This window comes from Vitis vinifera, chromosome 7 (genome assembly GCF_030704535.1).
Source record: "Vitis vinifera cultivar Pinot Noir 40024 chromosome 7, ASM3070453v1".
Taxonomy (NCBI): Eukaryota; Viridiplantae; Streptophyta; class Magnoliopsida; order Vitales; family Vitaceae; genus Vitis; species Vitis vinifera.
Window position 1 is genome coordinate 27851434 of NC_081811.1, and position 21339 is coordinate 27872772.

Sequence of the window (21339 nt, forward strand, 5' to 3'; positions counted from 1 at the left end):
TAATGAAACTTAGCAAAGATTTTCGTTTTTCAAACCCTGGTTTGTACCCAGGTCGTTCTATATCCATGTGACTTACTATTAGATTAGATTTCTATTAGATTTGATTTGGGTTGGAGTTTTTTATTTTTAACTGGGCTCATGTCATGATTTTGACTCCAAAAATTCACCAGGATTAGGTAGGTATACCAAAGCCAAAGAAAAGAAATATCACTAACTCTTTGATTGTGGACAGGAAAATTCATATGTAATTTACTTACAAAGATTAATGAAGAAAAAACAAAATGAAGAAAAATTTGTTTGTTTATCCGAGACTGGAAAAATACCGAGTGGATCCATTGAAATGCGTTTTTTGTTTTTCATTTTTTTATTTTATAGGGCTTATTTATTATATTAGGGCTATACGGACTCGAACCGTAGACCTTCTCGGTAAAACAGATCAAACTGATTATTATCAAAATGATTTGAACTGTTTCAAAGACCCAACATGCATTTTTTTTGCATTGGGCTCTTTCATTAACTGATATAAATATCAGTTAGTCCACCATATTTTTTCTTAACAGAAAGATAAAGAGATGGCTCCATGTGCTCTGATTCATTATTTTGATTCTGATCCAGGAGCACTACCAAAGTTTTTCAAAGAGGGTTATCTTGACGTAGGTCTGCCTTTGGCCTAGATCAACTTAAGTTAAATGGAGTCTCTATCGTTCTGATTAAAGAATCAAATATGAAACTTCATACACCTTAAAGTTCATAGGACGAAAAGAGATTTTTTTTGAGGTCCTTATACTCATTAGGCCTAGCATTGAATAGACTGGGTATTCACCTTATCAATATCTCAAAATGATGGGTTCTATTTGGCGCTTAAATTAAATGGGCACCCAAATCGGACCGAATCGTTTGTCAGGCTATTGTTCTCTTGTTCCCTCAAAGTCATGGAGTAAGACATCGATTTCTCAATAAGATCAATGCATGATGGACTCTCTTGAAAAACATTGGCGCGCGTGTAAACGAGGTGCTCTACCTAACTGAGCTATAACCCTTGTACTTGTGATACATATTTTATCATGTAGATAATTTATTGTCAAGATGAATATTCCATGATCCAACATGATAACTCTTTGATCTGTTTGATTGGTATTGCTTATAAATAATATTCTATTTATAATCCATCGATGTGATGGGTTCCATTTGTTTCTCCTTAGGATGATAAATGACCTACTTAACTCAGTGGTTAGAGTATTGCTTTCATACGGCGGGAGTCATTGGTTCAAATCCAATAGTAGGTAGAACTTATTAGATACCAGAGTCAATGGTATCTAATAAGTTTTCTACCCACCTTCTTTTATTGATTTTGTATCTTTTCCATCCTATTCTATTTGCTTTTTGGCTTTAAAATGCAATTTTATTTTTCGTTGCATCAGAATCCCATTCCATTTGATTGTATTTGATTGTATTCAATCGGCAGAATCAAAATAGGGTGTATAAACAGAACTTCTTTTGATTTTTCGGGCACATGACTAGTTACGAAGTCACATTGATAGCCTCTACTCGTGTCCTAGCTCGTCTAAGAGCTAGATTTGCCTCAATTATTTGTCTCTTGCCTTCAGCTTTCCTCAAGTTAGCTTCCGCTATTTCAAGAGTTAGCTTCCGCTAAACTTATGAACATCATTCATAAGTTTCTTTATTTATTTTCAGTTTCTTGTAATCATCGTAATTTTTTTTAATATAATATGTTATCATATCCATCAACATATGTTTAACAAATGTCAAAATTTTCTCTATTTATTAAGTAAAGACTGGTGTATTTTTTCAAGTTCAATGTAATGTCTAATATTTTTGAGTAACTAATTTAATTAATTGGTGAATCTATTATCCATCTCAATTAGCATATTCATTTTTGGATTTTTTTTTATAGGAGTTATTTAGGATTTTTTTTTTAATGTTTTTCAATTTTCAAACAAACAATTTTCACGTAAAGCATTTTGTTTTTTTGTATTTAGTTGCCAATATTGAATGTAAAAAATGTGCTTTGAAGTCAACGATTTTGGGAATTACTATGTTGTTTCGTTTTAGAAGATCCTGCAGTGTCCTCAAATTGACTGGGCAAAGCGTATGATTGCATAAATAAGAGACAAACATTTGGGGGATTAATACAAGCATACAATCCATTCCCACAATTCGCAGTAGCTCCACGTTTCATAATCTGTCTCAAATTCTCAAGTTCTCTAAAGAACGTTGAAGATGGGTGTGATGAGATTTTTGGCTCTGTTTATTCTTCTCTTTTCAGTACTGATTTTTCAAGTAGCAGAGGCTAGAATCAGAAGGTATAAATGGGAGGTGAAGTATGAGTACAAGTCTCCTGATTGCTTCCAGAAGATGGTTATTACCATCAATGGACAAAGCCCCGGCCCAACAATCCTGGCCGAAGAAGGAGACACCGTTATTGTTGAACTCACAAATGGTTTGTTGACAGAAAATGTCGCAATCCACTGGCACGGTATCAGACAGGTAGAAAAAAATATTAATATATAATGTCTTCTTTTGTCTTCCCTTTCTGTGCTTAATTTTGCAGTTCTGATTGTTTATCTTCTTGATTACAGATTGGGACGCCATGGTTTGATGGAACAGAAGGGGTTACCCAGTGTCCAATCCTGCCTGGAGAGACCTTCACATATGAGTATAAAGTAGATAGGGTAAGATTAATCAGTGGCCTTAACTAAGCCTCTTCCCAACAAGCTTCATCTCCAGAAAGTTGGAACCAGCACTGTCAATTATCTGATTATATTATTCTCTGGTGTATACAGCCTGGGACTTATCTATACCATGCCCATTACGGAATGCAAAGAGAAGCTGGGCTGTATGGATCGATTCGTGTGTCGGTTGCTCGAGGGAAGACTGAACCCTTTTCCTATGACTACGACCGGAGCATCATCCTCTCTGACTGGTACCATAATACCACTTATGAACAAGTCCTGGGCTTGTCCTCCATACCTTTTGACTGGATCGGGGAGCCTCAGGTGAATACCAACTCCTAATACTGCTTCCGCCATGGCATTCTGGTTTGTTATGCTCTTCATCTTCTGATGTCTTTTCCTCTCTGTCTGCTAATTTTTCAGTCACTTCTGATTCAAGGAAAAGGAAGATACAACTGCTCTCTAGTTTCAAGTCCTTATGTCTGTAATGCAACAAGTCCTCAGTGTTCTCCCTATGTACTCACTGTAGTTCCGGGGAAAACATATCGCCTTCGGGTCTCCAGCTTGACTTCCCTGTCAGCTCTCAGTTTCCAAATAGAGGTTGGTATAATTAATAAATTCACCGCGGTTTCTTATTCCTTGCTTCTACTTGTTCAAGTGATATTCCTCACAAAAATATTGTAACAATACATTTTTAAGAGCCCATCTTAAATATATAAATACTTTTTAAAGATTTGGGTTCAAAACAAAACAATATCCACATGCTTGGAGACTAATTCTCAACTTTGGTGGAGGGGTTTGTTTGATCTCATATGGAGTGTCTATTTGTTTGATCCTGTCATCCATGAGACATAATGAGAAAGGTTTTGATCCAAAATGAAGAATATCTGTACAGTTAAAAGTGGATTATTACAAAAACTATCCATGTTCTGATACGGTTTTAATTTCTAACGCTACAGGGTCACAACATGACTGTTGTTGAAGCAGACGGGCACTTTGTGGAACCCTTTGTGATAAAAAACCTCTTCATTTACTCAGGGGAGACCTATTCAGTTCTGGTGAAGGCTGATCAAGACCCTTCAAGAAATTACTGGGTCACAACCAGTGTGGTCAGTAGGAACAACACTGTCACTCCTCCGGGCTTGGCCATCTTCAATTACTACCCCAACCATCCCAAGAAGTCTCCCCCAACAGTCCCACCCGCTGGCCCTCTTTGGGACGACGTAGAGCCGCGCATCAACCAAAGTCGTGCCATTAAGGCTCACCATGACTATGTTTTCCCCCCTCCTCTCACCTCAGACAGAGTAATTCTGATGCTTAACACACAGAATGAGATCAATGGTTACAGGAAGTGGTCTGTGAACAATGTGTCCTTCAACCTCCCACACACACCCTACCTAATTGCTCTCAAGGAAAATATCAGTGGTGTCTTTGATCCAACCCCTGCTCCAGATTACTTTGACTTGGAAAATTATGATATTTATACCAAGCCAAACAATTCCAACGCCACGTCTAGCAACTCAATTTATAGGCTCAAGTTCAACACAATAGTGGACATCATACTGCAAAATGCAAACACCATGGTCGTGAAAAACAGTGAGACACATCCATGGCATCTCCATGGGCATGACTTTTGGGTACTGGGCTATGGGGAAGGCACGTTTAACATGTCCAGTGATCCAAGAACCTACAATCTGATTAACCCAATTATGAAGAACACAGCACCTGTTCATCCTTATGGATGGACTGCCTTAAGGTTTCGATCTAATAACCCAGGTGCCTGGGCATTCCATTGCCATATCGAATCTCATTTCTATATGGGTATGGGAGTTGTTTTTGAAGAAGGGGTGGAGAGGGTTGGAAAGCTGCCTTCATCTATCATGGGTTGCGGTAAATCCAAGGGTCTCCGCGGTAGGCCATAATTTTGTTGAGATATTAGGAATGTTTTCCTTATATCATTATTTCCTTATATCATTTAGTGTTTAGATATTAGGAAAGTTAAGATATTATGAATATTGAGATATTAGGATATTAGTTGTTATTTCCTTATATTATTCTTTCCTTGTATCATTCTTTCTCATTCTTAGAATGGTGATTACCCTCTATATATACTCTGTACGAATGAAAGAAAGTATGAATGAAAAACTACCATTCATCAATTTGAACATGGTATCAGAGCCAGGGAACTGAAATCCTGGATATTTTGTCGTAAGGCCAACAATTGCCCCTCCTTTGCGAGAGAAAAAAAAAAAAAAGTGAAAAAAGTACTATTGCTTTTCAATCTGAAGGTACTTTCAATCCATGAATTATTTTGACTGAATCAAACTATGACGTTTGGTCATAACTCGTGGAGATGCATATTGTCGAACGGGAAAAACTTTCCTACATCCGAGGTAAGACAAATCCACCAAAAGAGTAAGAAGATGGATATGAAAAATGGTATGTTGAGAATCAAAAGGTGAAGAGATGGTTGTTAATGTCCATGAGTCCAGAAATTATGAAGCGTTACTTACGCTTACCCACCGCTCAAGAAATTTGGAGTACATTATCAAAGGCCTTCTATGATGGAAGTGATGAATTACAAGTTTTCACTTTGAATCAAAAAGCCTTCACTGCCAAACAAAACGGCAAGTCTCTTTCTGAATATTATGGAGAGTTAACTGAACTTTTTTGCGAATTGGATCATCGGGATAAGGTAGTCATGAAAGACCCTGAAGATATTGCAGCATACCGAAAATCCATTGAACGACAACGGGTGCACATCTTTCTTGCTGGATTGGATGGTGACTTTGAGCAAGTTCGAGGAGAGATTCAACGCAAAGATCCTCTTCCCGATTTGGAAGAATGCTATGCACTGATTCGACGAGAGGCAGTACGTCATGCTAGTATGAAAACAAAATCTGACAACCCTGACACCTCAGCTATGGTAGTTCGACAATAATTAACCCGAAATTGGCAGGACCAATCCAAGACCAACCATCCTAAGACAGACCCTAATATTGATAAGTCAACCTTCAAATGCACTCACTGCAATAAGACTGGTCATACCAAGAGTCGTTGCTTTGAAATTGTGGGATATCTAGACTGGTGGGATCACAATCATGATCAACGGAAGAAGGATTCCAAGAAAACCTCGACTGCAGCTATTGCCGAAATAAAAACAGAGGCTAATGTTGATGAGAAAGTCTCTGCATTGATAGCCGCTACAGATTATGGTGGTAAGTTTTTAAATACTTCTACACCTGTTATTAATAATGCATGGATAATTGATTCTGGTGCTACAGATCATATGACTTTTGATTCTAGACAGGTTTCACTCGTTAGACCTTCCTCACAAAAATTTGTTTCCACAGCCAATGGTAACACAACCCTAGTCATTGGGGAAGGATCCTTAACTCTTATTGATACTTTGAATTTGGATTCTATTTTAGTTGCTCCATCCTTAAATTACAATCTTTTGTCAGTTTCTCAAATCACTGCAGCCTTATCTTGTATTGTCATTTTTTGGCCTGAATTTTGTGTTTTTAAGGACATCCAAACAAGACAGACGATTGGTTTTGGTATTAAGCGGGGAAAACTCTATTATTTGGACTTGCAGTCAAAGGATTCAAATAAGTTGCGACAAGCCTTGATGGCAGATGGATCTGAGGGGGAGAAGAAAAAGTCTGAAATTTGGTTGTGGCATCGACGTCTGGGACATGCTTCCTTTGGTTATTTAAAAAAATTATTTCCTAATTTGTTTGCAAAGAGTGATATTTCTGGTTTCCGTTGTGATATTTGTGAATTGGCTAAAAGCCATCGTGCTTCCTTTCCATTAATTTTGAATAAAAGTCCGTCTCCTTTTATGGTTATACATTCTGATGTTTGGGGCCCATCCAAAGTCCCAACTTTGAGTGGTTCGCGTTGGTTTGTTACTTTTATTGATGATTGTACCAGAATGACATGGTTATGCTTGATGAAGACCAAAGATGAAGTGAACTTGTTGTTTCAAAAATTTCATAAAATGATTGAAACTTAGTACAATGCAAAGGTTCGGGTTCTGCGTAGTGATAATGGTGGAGAATATCAAAGTTCTGATTTTCAAAAGTATTTGGAAGGACATGGCATCATTCATCAAACTACTTGTTCCAATACACCCCAGCAAAATGGAGTCGATGAACGAAAAAATCGGCACTTGTTAGAGGTTGTTCGTGCTTCCTTGATAGCAGCAAAAACACCGATATCTTATTGGGGAGAAGCAATCACATCTGCCGTATACTTGATCAATCGGGTACCTTCTAGCTCAATTAACTTTCAAACACCTCTCCAAGCTCTTATTAATGTCGTAGTTGCCCCAACCGTCCCAAATCTACCTCCTCGTGTTTTTGGTTGTGTGGCATTTGTGCATCTACACAAGCACCAACGCACTAAGTTAACTTCCCATGCATTGCAATGTGTGTTTGTTGGATATGCATTGCACAAAAAGGGATATCGATGTTACCATCTTCCAACTTGACAAATGTATATTACAATGGATGTGGTGTTTCATGAAGATTCGATGTATTTTTCATCTGAGTCTGAACTTCAGGGGGAGTACCATAAGGAAATTCAAACTCTTGATTATGATTATCATATCTCTAAGGAAGATGAATCTGAACAATCTGAACTAGTGAACCAGGAAGTGGGTGAGTTGGATATGAGTGGTCAACAATTTGGATCCGAAGATGTCTTCACTGAAATACCAAACCAATCATCGTCTGTTGAGGGTGTTCTTAATTTGGAACCCGATCCATTCATGAAACGGTTACCACATCATCATAATAGAGGTATTCCTAAACCCACATATGAACCTGATTTGTCTACCAAAGTCAAATATCCCATGAGCAACTATGTGTCTAACCATCGTTTGTCTGAATCAAATAAGTCATTTGTAAATCAATTATCTACTGTAGTTATTCCTAATAGTGTGCAGGAAGCCTTAGTTGATCCAAGGTGGAAAGCAAGATTGGTTAGCCGATATCCTCACCAAAGCTGTCTCAAGTCAAGTATTCTCAAAAATTTTTAGACAAGTTGGGCATGTGTGACATCTATGCACCAACTTGAGGGGGAGTGTTGAGATATTAGGAATGTTTTCCTTATATCATTATTTCCTTATATCATTTAGTGTTTAGATATTAGGAAAGTTAAGATATTATGAATATTGAGATATTAGGAAAGTTGAGATATTAGGATATTAGTTGTTATTTCCTTATATTATTCTTTCCTTGTATCATCCTTTCCCATTCTTAGAATGATGATTACCCTCTATATATACTCTGTACATGAACGAAAGAAAGTATGAATGAAAAACTACCATTCATCAATTTGAACAAATTTTTCTTCCCAATTATCAAGTAATTGAGGTAAAGTTTAATTGTATCACATTTTCTATATTATGTTTTAGATGATACAAATTCTTTTCATTCTTGAATAATAAAAATAGTTAGAGACTGTTCACATGGATCTTGTAGTGTAATATTAAAGATTCTTTTGATCAAAAGCTCAGAGTTTGGGGCTGTTGGGGCCATTGGTACTCTGAATTTCATCGTTACCAAATCCTACTCCTTTAATAATGACTGGTTCAGAGGTCAGCGTCCCCTCAATATCAAATTATCAATAAATTTGATGAGGTGATGTGGTGAGATGCGCCCTAGTCAACTCTCCAATTGCTATTGTTGGAGTTAGTGTTGCCACTTGTGTAATTTGCTTGAGACTGTTTATGTAATTTGTTTTCCAAGATGTATTCGCCAGTTTGGCCTATTTTGGCTTCAACAAGGGTGATCTGAAACCATGTAAAAGAATTCAATACTGAATGATATAAACATTGTGTGTTTTTGTTAATGTTCAATAGTTCAATATATATTGACTATAGTGTAGTTAATTAGCAAATCAATACCTATAATTGTGACAGAAATGATAGAGTGAAAGTTCTACAAAAAAAAAACAAAAAACAAAAAAAACTAATTATAACATATCTAGAATATTTAGAATAAGTGTTCCTACAATTATGGTCTATCGGTGAGATATTGGCTCATTTTAATACTAAGCTAATAATTTTAGTCATACTTCTTTTTTCTTTGTACAATACCAAATTTTAATCACATGTAATCTCAAGCTTCTTGTCATGCATATTTCCTAAGACCAACATAAACCTTTAGGACTCTTCATAGGGACCTAAATCTCGGGATACTGACCACCCCTATAACAACCACTACAAGAAAAAAGCCTTTCGTTGACAGTTTTTCACCATCAAGGTAGGGTATATATGTCAAGGTATGTTACTATTTATATATGTCATCTATGCCAGTGTCAAGAAAAGTTTAAAGCTATCTTGACATTTACATATGTCACCTTGACATTTACATATGTCAAGGTTGTTTCTATTTCTACCAATGATCGAATCTTTGTTAGTATGACATATGTCAATGTTTCTTTCATTTTTGTCAAGGTTGGATTCAACATATGTCAAGATTTTTTGATCTTATGTCAATGTTAACTTGCTTTTCTATTAAGGTTGCTACAACAAATGTTAAGAATAATATGTCAAGGTTTCTAGCTATTGCAATGTCAATGTTGGGCATTGGCCAACTGTCAAGGTTGCCTATGACAAATTTAATATTATTTTACTATAATTTTTAGTTTTAATAGAAAATAAACTTGTTACCATATGAAACTTATTTCCAAATTAAATTTGATACATATTTAATTATGATAATAATAACTAAGTCCTAAAACAATGTAAATAAATTATTACTCAAGGGAAAAAATTATTATAGATACATTTGAATACTAACAACACAATAGAATAAATCTTTTTCTACTTACTCTCTATTTTCTATATACAAAAAAAAAAAAAATTACAAATATTCAATTAAGATAATATACAAACTTAAATTGAAAAGTACAATCCTATCTTCGTAAGAGGTGGTCACTAATTCTTCATCATCTTCTTCTTTTTTGCTATATTTCTTGAATACCTAGTAGGATAGACACACATTAATAGAAAAATAAGAAACAAGTATCAAAATACCAATTTTCAAATTATAAGGTACTTTCAATTGCAAGAATACATCAAACATATATACAATTTGTAGATACCATATCTCTAGCATTAATCTTCAAGCACCGCCCTCTAGAAAGACCCTAAAATTGCCAATACCTCTATCTCAAACTTATGATAGAAAAAATAAACGATGTTAAGAAAATGAAAAGCTCAAATTAAGAAATTAGATATCTAACTACAATAAAATATTTTTAAGATTGCTCAATAACCTATCTATAATATATGTTGCGTTAGAAACAAAACAAAAATGCAAACATTAACCTTCAACAATCATATCGAAAACCTTTTCTTCAAATGTGAATACCACATCGAATGGCCCATCAGCAACATTATCTTGCTAGCGCTGAGGTGTGGTTTTGATTGATGAATTCCTTTTAAGCATTGGCAGGATGCCATTATGCTTGTAGATGTGTTGTCATTAAGGTTTCATTTTGCTTTAAGGTTCCAAGCAAATCAAATAATCATTAGCAAGAATTTAAAAATAATAATAAAAAAAAATAAAAAATAGTATTGATTTCTATACAAGAATTAAGAGCTTCCTTTAGTTTCTGGTTTGTCCTAGTCTCCAATATGAACATTAACAATAAACCCCAATACAACCATATTTTGTCAACCAAAGGGGTTTAAGGTTCTATTCAGGAACTTTACACAAATTTCAATATAAAACAAATACTCAAATGCTTTGTTCGATCAACAAGAAAACATGCTAAATTTTGAGTTTTAGATTCATAGCCTAACAAAATGATTTGTTTTAAATTTCACATCACTTTCAATTAAGCTTAACACAATTATCTAGTCTAATTGCAAGTTTTCAATTTCCCCCTTTGGTGGAGACCAAAAAAGAAAACAAAAAGAAACCATTCAAAACAAATTTTCCCCCATCTTCTCGACTATCAAACAGAGGACAAGCTAAATTTACATCGTCCACAACCTTTAGCATGGTCCACATTAGGTAGTCTTTCACAAAAATGAAAAAATTAACCAAACAAAAATACAAACAGAGCAATGCATCAAACATCTATAAAATTCCTCATTTGGATAGTGAGAAAATGTAAGCAAATATTTTTTTTAAAAAATATCATAGTCATGATCCAAATATCTTTCAACCGCCTTTAAAGAACCACCACACAACCCATTTGGTTAAAAAAAAAAAAAAAAAAAATTCTTTTTCTTTTCCTCGCTAATGTTTTTTTCTTGGGAAACAAACAGGAAAACCTAGAAATGGAAGAAAGATGATACAGGTCGGGGTCTTTGCGGCAGAGATCATCGAACATGTACCAACAATTGAGATGAAACCAACAAACTATAGCATCAAATTGGAACCAAATGCCTCAATACCTACAACAAATGAAATCGAATGAGTTTAGTAGTCAACGTAAGCATGATCAAGTAGTAAAATGTTACATCTAACATCAATGCAGCCCCCACAAAATTCATGTTACGACACTCTTAATATTGATTCCAATGCTCTCCAAGATGTAATTTAATAGTCATATCAGCAGATTTAGATCAACTATTGGTGCTCATGTTTGGTTCCTTGAAAATGCGGGAAAAGATAAGAATAAGTTTTGAATCCAAGATTTCTCATCATTTGGGACTTGAGAAAGCAATTATTTCCACTCAACTACGCCTGATTGACTATTTGATTCTGCTGAGGTGGGTTTTTTTTTTTCCATTTTTTTCAAAATTGAGACAGTGTAAAACTTGTGATTCAAAATTTTCTTTTCCTCTGTTTTCTCCACTATCCATGAAAAAGTAACAACAGAAAATTCTGTATTCCTTGTTGTAATACCTTTAACAAATTCTAAAACAGAGAAATAACAATCAAAAATCTAAACTTTCATGTGATTATATTAAAAAATGTTAAACAAAAACAAAATCGAAAAGCCCAATAGCTTCAGTAGCAAATAAAGTATAACACCAGAAGGAATGAACAACATATTTGCAAAAAGAAGATAGATTAGAAGAGACAAACCGTGAAACTTAAAACCCATTTAGATTAAAGCAAAACACAAACTGATAATTCGATCCAAAAAATGAAAAAAAACGTAGAGACACCATAGAGAGATTAAACCAAAAACCCAACCCAATTCGTCACTGCAACAAAGTCAAAGCACAAGAAACCAAAACCCCAATTGGGATTGAACTGATCAGACACCCAAATGATCACAGACATCAAAAACCCAGAAAATCTACCTGAAAAAAAGGGGTTAAAATTGAAGCATGTGTCCTCAAAAAAAGACGAGAGAGAGAAAGAAAGAAAGAAATAACAACAAGAACATGAGCCTTTCCTTACCTATAATTCTCAAAGATGGAAAAAGAAAGTCCACAGAGCTTAACGTACGCCCCCGTCCCGTAGGATGACATGTCAAATCCTTACTTCTTGAGGAGGGAGTAAGCCTTCATGCTTCGGTTCTGGTTTGAAGAACACACCATGGCAGACCGGAACACACCATGGTGAAGATGGGAAGGTGAGAGAAAGAGAGAAACAACGATCGATCGGTAGCGTCACCGCCGGTGACAACTGATAGTCGCGATATTGTTGAGATGGGTGAGGCGCATGGGTATGGAGAGAGAACTGGGAAAGAAAAAGGAGGAAAGAAAGAAGAAAAAAAAATGGAGAGTGGCGGTGGCAGAGAAGTGGGAGAGAAAAATATGATCTCTTAGGGTTTCTTTGAAATGAATGGTAGATATGTGATTAGAAAATAAATGGTCCAGATTTCACCAACATTAGTCTTATCACACCAAAATTTAAATTCTTTTTCTATGAGTCAACTTTATGAGAATCAATATATGGAATATATTTATAACTTTTATAATGTCAATTTACCATAATTAATTTTCTTCTTTCCTAATGTCTAAATTTGTATGAGTTAACTTAAAAAATAAAATTTTGAAACTTGATATTATGCCGAACAATTGATAAATCAAAATTTCAAATATCTTAATTTTCAAGCTTACACAAATTTAGTAATTATTTTTAAATCAAATACAAGTTAATTACTAATTTAAAAATAATTAAAAATAGTTTGTGAAAACAAGATTATATTAATACAGACTAAAAAAAAATCATTAACATCAATGAATAAAAAAATAGTTTATTAGTATTGATTTTATTTATATCCAGTTATAAAAAAAACCATAATGTAGCAAATTTTATTTCACTAAAATTAGTGAATAAAAAATTATTTATAAAAATTTATTTCAGTGCTATTGATATAAACTAAAAAATTATTTAATCAATTTGATTAAAAAAAAATGAAAATTGATATTAACATTACTAAAAAAATTTATTAAATAAACATTGACTTCCTTAATCAAAATTTATTGTTGTCACTTCAATTTATAATACTTAGTAAGTAAATTAGATATACACATATCAAACAAATTATTATCATTATTGCTTTTATTTAAGTACCTTGAATACATTGACTTATAAATTATCTGTCAAGATTCTATTATATAAGTCATAAAAGAATTCAACAAATTTTATTTATGTCATTATTGGTTTAAACAAGTTATATATGTCATAGTTGTTCATTTAAATAGGCAATATTGACACATATCACCTTAAGTCAAGATAATATATGTCAACAATGACCATTTTTCTTGTAGTGAACTAGCACCGGATAAATTTAAGGTACCATTAATGACATAATTCGAACCCAATACCATATGCAATTTAGTGGAACCACACTTCCTAGTTTATGTTCTGACCAACTAGGCTACCTTGACGAGTAGAAAACAAGTACACATAACCTCAAGCTTGCTTCTTAAGTCAACGCCAAACATAGAGCTATCATAAACTTGAGCATATTTCTTAAAAAAGACATCGAGTCTCACTTCATAAACTATCATTCTATTAGAAAGTGAAATTATTGTCCATGTAACAAATACCTTCTCTATCTTGGAGACTTGAACAATGATTTAGTTATTATACATAAAACTTCAATGATTTCATCTGAAAATCAATTAACTATATTAAAATCAAGCTAATTCTCTTTTATGTTGCTATAGGTGGAATGTATCTGTGGCCGCAACTAGATGCCCTGATTTGCAAATGGTTGCGTCTTTGCGCTACTATAGGTATGTGAAATGCACAGCTACTTCATTCTGCTGATTTGAGAAGATCCAAAACAAAATTTAGATGGTATTAGAGTTAATTCTCAACTCCAATGTAGGAATTTGTTTGGTTTCATAAAGAATGTTTATTTGTTTTATTATGCGATCCCACAAGACATAGTGAGAATGTTATATTTACATGGGATATGAAGAAAAAAATCCCTGCTGTTATATACCTATGAACCCCTATTAATTATGTAAATGTGTTTTAAGACGTGAAGAGATTTTGAGTCCAAAATGAAGAATATCTGCACAATTAAAAGTGGATTATGACAAAAACTATCCATGTTCTGATACGGTTTTAATTTCTAACGTTGCAGGGTCACAACATGACTGTAGTTGAAGTAGATGGGCACTTTGTGGAACCCTTTGTGATAAAAAACCTCTTCATTTACTCAGGGGAGACCTATTCAATTCTGGTGAAGGCTGATCAAGACCCTTCAAGAAATTACTGGGTCACAACCAGTGTGGTCAGTAGGAACAACATTGTCACTCCTCCGGGCTTGGCCATCTTCAATTACTACCCCAACCATCCCAACAAGTCTCCCCCAACAGTCCCACCCGCTGGTCCTCTTTGGAACGACGTCGTGCTGCGCCTCAACCAGAGTCGTGCCATTAAGGCTCACCATGACTATGTTGCCCCCCCTCCTCTCACCTCAGACAGAGTAAATCTGATGCTCAACACACAGAATGAGATCAATGGTTACATGAGGTGGTCTGTGAATAATGTGTCCTTCAACCTCCCTCACACACCCTACCTAATTGCTCTCAAGGAGAATATTAGTGGTGTCTTTGATCCAACCCCTGCTCTAGATTACTTTGATTTGGAAAATTATGGTATTTATACCACGCCAAACAATTCCAATGCCACGTCCAGCAACTCAATTTATAGGTTGAAGTTCAACACAACGGTGGACATCATATTGCAAAATTCAAACACCATGAACAAGAATAACAGTGGGACGCATCCATGGCATCTCCATGAGCATGACTTTTGGGTACTGGGTATTATGAAAAAGAAATAGAGTATAAGAAAAAAGAGAAACAGAGTAGAGAATGAAAGAGAAGAAGCAACAGAATGCTCTGTATCGTTCGCATTCATCATCTGAAATATGTGTAGGAAAGCTCTAGATATAGGAGGCTGGAAACAAAGAATGTTATAACTAATCTGAAACTAATCTGTAGCTAACCTGTAACTAATTCCAGCTCATCCTCTTATAATTGTTTAACAAACTAACAGAATCTTATTTCTCATAGTTAAGAGAACTTTAATACTCCCCCTCAAGATGGAGAATGAATATTATGAGTTCCCATCTTGTCAAGTAAAAGTGTGAACTGTGTTGGATGGAGGGCCTTTGTTAATAGGTCTGCTACTTGATGTTGAGAAGAAACATGAAGTGTTTTCAATCTGCCATCTTGGACCTTCTCCCTTACTAAGTGACAATCAATTTCAATATGTTTTGTTCTTTCATGGAAAATAGGATTTGCTGCTATGTGCAAGGCAGCTTGATTATCACAAAACAACAATGCTGGTTGTGGATGATTTATGTGCAAATATTTGAATAAGGAAAACATCCACATTAATTCACATGTAGCATTTGCCATGGAACGGTATTCGGCTTCAGCAGATGATCTAGACACAGTGTGTTGTTTCTTTGACTTCTAAGAGATTAAGGAATCACCAATGAAAACACAAAATCCACTAATTGATCTCCTGGTATCTGGACAAGCAGCCCAATCAGAATCTGCAAAGGTTTTCAATTCTATGGTAGATGAAGAGGAATAAAAGAGACCTTGACCAACTGTAGCTTTAACATACTGTAAAACATGATATGCTGCTTGTAGATGAGGAATCCGAGGCTTGGCAAGAAACTGACTCAACCGATTAACAGAAAATGATAAATCTGGTCTTGTTATTGTAAGGTAAAGTAATTTACCAATCATTCTTCTATATATAGAAGGATCATCAAGTAAATCTCCTTCATCTTGTGAGAATTTAACATTTGGATCCATAGGAGTCTTTCTAGTTTTGCAGCCAAGATATCCTGTGTCAGACAAGAGTTGCAAAGCATAGTGTCTTTGACTAACAGAAATTCCTTTAGAGGATCTACCAACTTCAAGACCAAGGAAATATTTCAGATTTCCTAGATCTTTAAGTTTAAAATAGCCATTAAGAAACTTCTTCAACTCATCCACATTTTCTTGATCATTACTTGCTATGACGATGTCATCAACATAAACTAGTAATGCAATGAAAGAATTGCCATTGATCTTAACAAATAGGGAATTGTCAGAAGCTGATTGTTTAAAACCTGTGCTGACAAGAACACTAGAGAACTTAGAGAACCATTGGCGAGATTCTTGTTTTAGCCCATAAAGGGACTTGTGAAGTTTGCAAACAGTGTTGATAGGTAAGGACTCCCTCTCATGGTAAAGACCAGGTGGTAAAGACATGTAGACTTCCTCATGAAGATCACCATGCAAGAATGCATTATTGACGTCAAGCTGAGTGAGACTCCAGCCATGAACAGCAGCTAGAGCAAGAAGAACCTTAACAGTTACCAATTTTGCAACGGGAGAAAAAGTGTCAAGGTAATCAACACCTTCTTGTTGAGTGTAGCCTTTGGCTACCAAACGGGCTTTATATCGTTCAATGGTTCCATCAGCTCGATACTTGATTCGGTAAACCCACTTGCATCCAACAGTGTGTTTACCAGGAGGTAGTGTGGTCAATGACCAAGTGCTATTTTCTTTAAGAGCTCTCAATTCTTCAGACATTGCTGCTTGCCACTCTGGAATAACTGCAGCCTCAGCATAAGTAGTAGGCTCAAAATTTGAAGAAATGGCATTAACAAGAGTTGTGTGAGGGGTGGATAATTTATGGTAATCAAGTACTTGAGATAAAGGGTGGCAAGTGATTGCGAAGCAAAAGAAGTTGAGGAACAATGATAATCTTGAAGGTAAGAAGGTGCTCTCCTAAACCGGGTGGGACGATCAAGAGATAATGAAGTTGGACTAAAAAAAGGATTTGTTGAATCATTGGAAGAAATGGAAATAGGAAGTGGAAGAACAAGATCAGAGAAAAAATCAAAATGACAGGGTTGTGAGTCATCATTTTGGAAAGGAAATATCGACTCATGAAAAATGACATCACGGGAGATGAAAGTGGCATTGGTGGACAAGTTAAGTAGTTTATAGGCCTTATAACCAGGGGGATAACCAAGGAATACAACTTTAATAGCACGAGGTGAAAATTTTGTACGAGAATGGTTCAAAGTGGAAGCATAGCACAAACAATCAAAGGCCTTAAGATGAGAATATGAAGGTTTCTTTTTAAACAACAACTCAAATGGGGTTTTGTTGATCAATAATGGTGAAGGAGTGAGATTAATAAGATAAACAGCTGTGAGAATGCAATTGCTCCAATAAGGCAAAGGTAAGTTTGATTGAAAGTGCAAAACCAGAGCAACATTCAAAATGTGTTGATGTTTCCGTTCCACAACAGAGTTTTGTTGTGGAGTTTCATTACAAGAATGAAATGACAAAATTCCTTGGGCACGAAAGAAATCAGAAAAGACCAATTCAGGTGCATTATCTGAGCGGACAGACTTTATTTTCACATTAAATTAAGTCTAAATAAGAGTAAAAAAATTTGGAAAAACAACAAAAACTTCAGATTTTGCACGTAGAAAATATTCCCAAGTAAATCGTGTACAATCATCAACAATGGTTAAAAAATAACGATATCCCTCAGTGGTGATTGTATGAAAAGGACCCCAAACATCAATGTGAATCAATTGAAAAGGAGAATTTGATAAATTGTTTGAAGACATAAATGGCAAACGACGTTGCTTTGCCAAATGACATATTGAACAATGAGATGGAGTCTCAGAAATATGAGAAATATTCAAATCATCCTTTAGAGTATGAATTTTTGCATATGATGGGTGTCCCAAACGATAATGCCAAAGTTCAGTTGAGGAAGAAGAAAAATTATTACAAGTTGCTGAAATGTCAAATGATTGAGACACTAAACTGGAAAAATCCAAGACATAGAGGTTCCCGTGTCTTTTACCCATCCCAATCATTTTGGCCTGTGAATGGTCCTGAATAAGACAAGAATGAGAGAGAAAATTAACAGAATATTTATGGCTTTGTGTAAGAGCACTGACGGACAAAAGATTAAATTGAAATTGAGGCACAAAAAGAACATCAGTCAAGGTGATATGAGGTGACAATTGCACAGATCCTATTCTACTAATTGACACCAAGTGACCATTAGGAAGAGTAACGGAGGAATTTGATGCTGGGACTGATGAAACAAAGGAAGGTAAAGAGCAACAGACATGATGAGTATCACCTGTGTCCAACACCCAAGCCGAGGAATCAAGGGAATTGGGAAAAGAAACTGAAGAAAGGGAGAATATACCACTGAAACTGGAGACTGATGGTCCAGGCTGCTGCAATTCAGGAGTAGCAGGAGTATTGTCATGGAGCTGAGAGCTCAAAAGAGCAATGAGTTGTTGACATTGAGCTGGAGATAGTGAAGCAAGTGGTGAATCAGCTGTAGCAGAGGCTTCAGTGGTTCTAGAACTAGTTTGATTTGCTTGAGCTTTAGCATGAGGATTCTTGGATTTGAATTTATATCCAGGTGGATATCCATAGAGTTTATAACACTTATCAACTGTGTGACCTAAAATTCCACAATGAGAGCAAGTGGGTCGATCCTTCTTAGGCTTGGAATTCAATCTGGCAGCTGAAATTGCAACAGTGGAATTGGAATCATTTGCAGCTACTGAATCAGGCGGAGTATAGAGCCCATAATTAATGGAGCGTTGTTGTTCATCTTGTGCAACTAGTGAGAAAACTTTAGCAATTGGAGGAAGAGGTTCCATCATTAAGATCTGAGAACGTGTTTGCACAAAAGATTCATTGAGGCCCATAAGAAATTGCATCACATATTCCTGCTGCTGAAATTCCATCCAAGTCTTCATAGTACCACAAGCACATTCTGGAAGGGGCTGGAAACCCTTAAGCTCATCCCAAAGAATTTTCAGTCGGGTATAGTAAGTACTTACATCCAAGGATCCTTGACTTAAAGCTATAAGATGTTTTTTGATTTGAAAAATTCTTGGACCATTACTTTGACGAAATCTATCCCGAAGATCATTCCAAATTCCCATAGCGGTATCAAAATACAAAAGGCTATCGACTATGTCCTTATGAACAGAATTGAGAATCCAAGAAATTACCATGCTGTTGCAGCGAATCCACGTACCAAAAAGAAGATCATCAGATTCAGGGCAAGGAATACTCCCATTAATAAAACTGATTTTATTCTTGGCAGTGAGTGCCATAACCATGGCTCTGCTCCAAGTATTATAGTTAGCACCAGTGAGATGATGGGAAACGAGAACAATACCAGGATGATCTGAATTGTGGAGGAAATAAGGATTGGTTGAATCTTCCATAGATGATAATGAGTTAGGAACACCGGTGGTAACCCGATTGATTGTGCTTCCTCGAGTCATTAGAGATGAAAGAAGACAAAACAGAGTATGGCGAGCAAGAGCAATTGCTCTGATACCATATTATGAAAAAGAAACAAAGTATAAGAAAAAAGAGAAACAGAGTAGAGAAGGAAAGAGAAGAAGCAACAGAATGCTCTGTATCGTTCTCATTCATCATCTGAAATATGTGTAGGAAAACTCTAGATATAGGAGGCTGGAAACAAAGAATGCTATAACTAATCTGAAACTAATCTGTAGCTAACCTGTAACTAATTCCAGCTCATCCTCTTACAATTGTTTAACAAACTAACAGAATCTTATTTCTCACAGTTAAGAGAACTTTAATACTGGGCTATGGGGAAGGCACGTTTAATATGTCCAGTGATCCAAGAACCTACAATCTGATTAACCCAATTATGAAGAACACAACACCTATTCATCCTTATGGATGGACTGCCTTAAGGTTTCGATCTGATAACCCAGGTGCCTGGGCATTCCATTGCCATATCAGTCTCATTTCTATATGGGTATGGGAGTTGTTTTTGAAGAAGGGGTGGAGAGGGTGGGAAAGCTGCCTTCATCTATCATGGGTTGCGGTAAAGCCAAGGGTCTCGGCGGTAGGCCATAATTTTTCTTCCCTATTATCGACTAATTGAGGTAAAGTTTAATTGTATCACCTTTTCTATATTATGTCGACGATAATACGAATTCTTTGTATTCTTGAATGATAAAAATAGTTAGAAAGTGTTCACATGGATCTTGTAGTCCTGAAACACTTGTAATATTGAAGATTCTTCTTACCAAAAGGTCAAGAGTTTGGGGCTGCTGGGGCCACCGGTACTCTGAATTTCATCGTTGCCAAATCCTACCGCTTCAACGATGACTAGTTCAAAACTCAACGTCCCCTCAATATCAAATTATCATTGTCAATTTGATGAGGTGATGTGGAGAGATGCGTTATCAACCTAATATTTAGAAAAAGAGGGGTTTTAGCTACTCGCGAATAGGTTAAATTTTTTCCTACTTTTAAAAAAAAGTTGTGTTCTTATGTCATATTCCTTTCCTTGTAAATATTGTTCTCCTTGTTCCAATAGATCCAATAAATATTGATCTCCCTTAATTAGGTCTATAGTTAATTATGATCCGACTCATGTTAAGAAATAATTCAAGCATAATTCGACTTTTAAAACGAGGTACTCAATTCAAATTCAATCTTTTTTTTAAAAAAATAAGGATAACTAGATTTGACTCAAATTAATCAAGTTGTATTTATTTTTTTATATATATTTATATCAAAAATTAAATAGTAAATATGAAAAAAATAAGATAATAGCGAAAAAGTAAAATTAAAAAAATTTAGAAAGTATATGATATAACTATTTTTGACAATTTTCATTAAAATTTTTTGAAAAATAAAATTAATATTATTATATAAGATAATACAAGTTATAACTATTATCATAATATTACATCAAATTGTTATGTTCAGATTTCTTGAATTATGACTCGATCAAATCTAATTCAAATTATGTCGAGGTTTGTAAATACTTACTCAAATCTAATCAAAGGTTGTGATAGGTTGAGCTAATCCACCCTAATTGCACCTTTACTAAAATCAATTAAATTACAAAATAATTATTAAAAAAATATTTCTTTATTATGGTTACAACTTCTTTGATATATATATATATATATCATACAGAAAGAAACACACCATTGTACAAATATAAAAAATATTATACATCTTTTCTTTGTAAAAGCTTAGGACATCTATAGGGCCTTTTTCTTAATGGTTCTAAGCAATTGCAAGATCAAAATTGTGTAGAAAAATACATTAATCTTTCAGTGTTATTCCACATGAAGCTGTGGCAATTGCGCCTTGTCATAAGCTGAATCATCTTCACTAGATGGTAGTGCTGGCAATTTGACGTGA

The 21339-nt window shown here is 35.1% G+C and overlaps 1 protein-coding gene, 1 long non-coding RNA gene and 1 pseudogene across 3 annotated transcripts; 2 read left to right on the forward strand and 1 right to left on the reverse strand.

The window, feature by feature from the left end:
* The first annotated feature begins 2106 nt into the window (after positions 1-2106).
* Positions 2107-4852, forward strand: LOC100263656 (L-ascorbate oxidase). Its single transcript, XM_019221068.2, has 5 exons — positions 2107-2508; positions 2601-2693; positions 2805-3017; positions 3117-3293; positions 3653-4852. The coding sequence occupies exons 1-5, from the start codon at positions 2242-2244 to the stop codon at positions 4613-4615; spliced, it is 1713 nt and encodes a 570-aa protein (XP_019076613.1). The 5' UTR covers positions 2107-2241; the 3' UTR covers positions 4616-4852.
* A 4581-nt stretch (positions 4853-9433) lies between these two features.
* LOC109122912 (uncharacterized) lies at positions 9434-12433 on the reverse strand. 2 transcript variants are annotated; one of them, XR_002030434.2, is made up of 4 exons: positions 12071-12433; positions 10990-11112; positions 9810-10208; positions 9434-9688 (listed from the first exon to the last, which is right to left on the reverse strand). It is a non-coding gene; the product is annotated as an uncharacterized LOC109122912 (long non-coding RNA). The 2 variants fall into 2 exon arrangements; XR_009466260.1 differs by having other exon boundaries at positions 11971-12071.
* A 1771-nt stretch (positions 12434-14204) lies between these two features.
* Positions 14205-20140, forward strand: LOC100261206 (L-ascorbate oxidase-like; annotated as a pseudogene).
* Positions 20141-21339: the final 1199 nt, after the last annotated feature.

Bases quoted from the DNA above. Each gene is read 5' to 3' on its own strand.
- LOC100263656 (XM_019221068.2), top strand. From the start codon at position 2,242: ATGGGTGTGATGAGATTTTTGGCTCTGTTTATTCTTCTCTTTTCAGTA. The intron at 2,509-2,600 runs GTAGAAAAAAAT...TCTTGATTACAG, and splicing joins ACTGGCACGGTATCAGACAG to ATTGGGACGCCATGGTTTGA. The intron at 3,294-3,652 runs GTTGGTATAATT...CTAACGCTACAG, and splicing joins CTCTCAGTTTCCAAATAGAG to GGTCACAACATGACTGTTGT.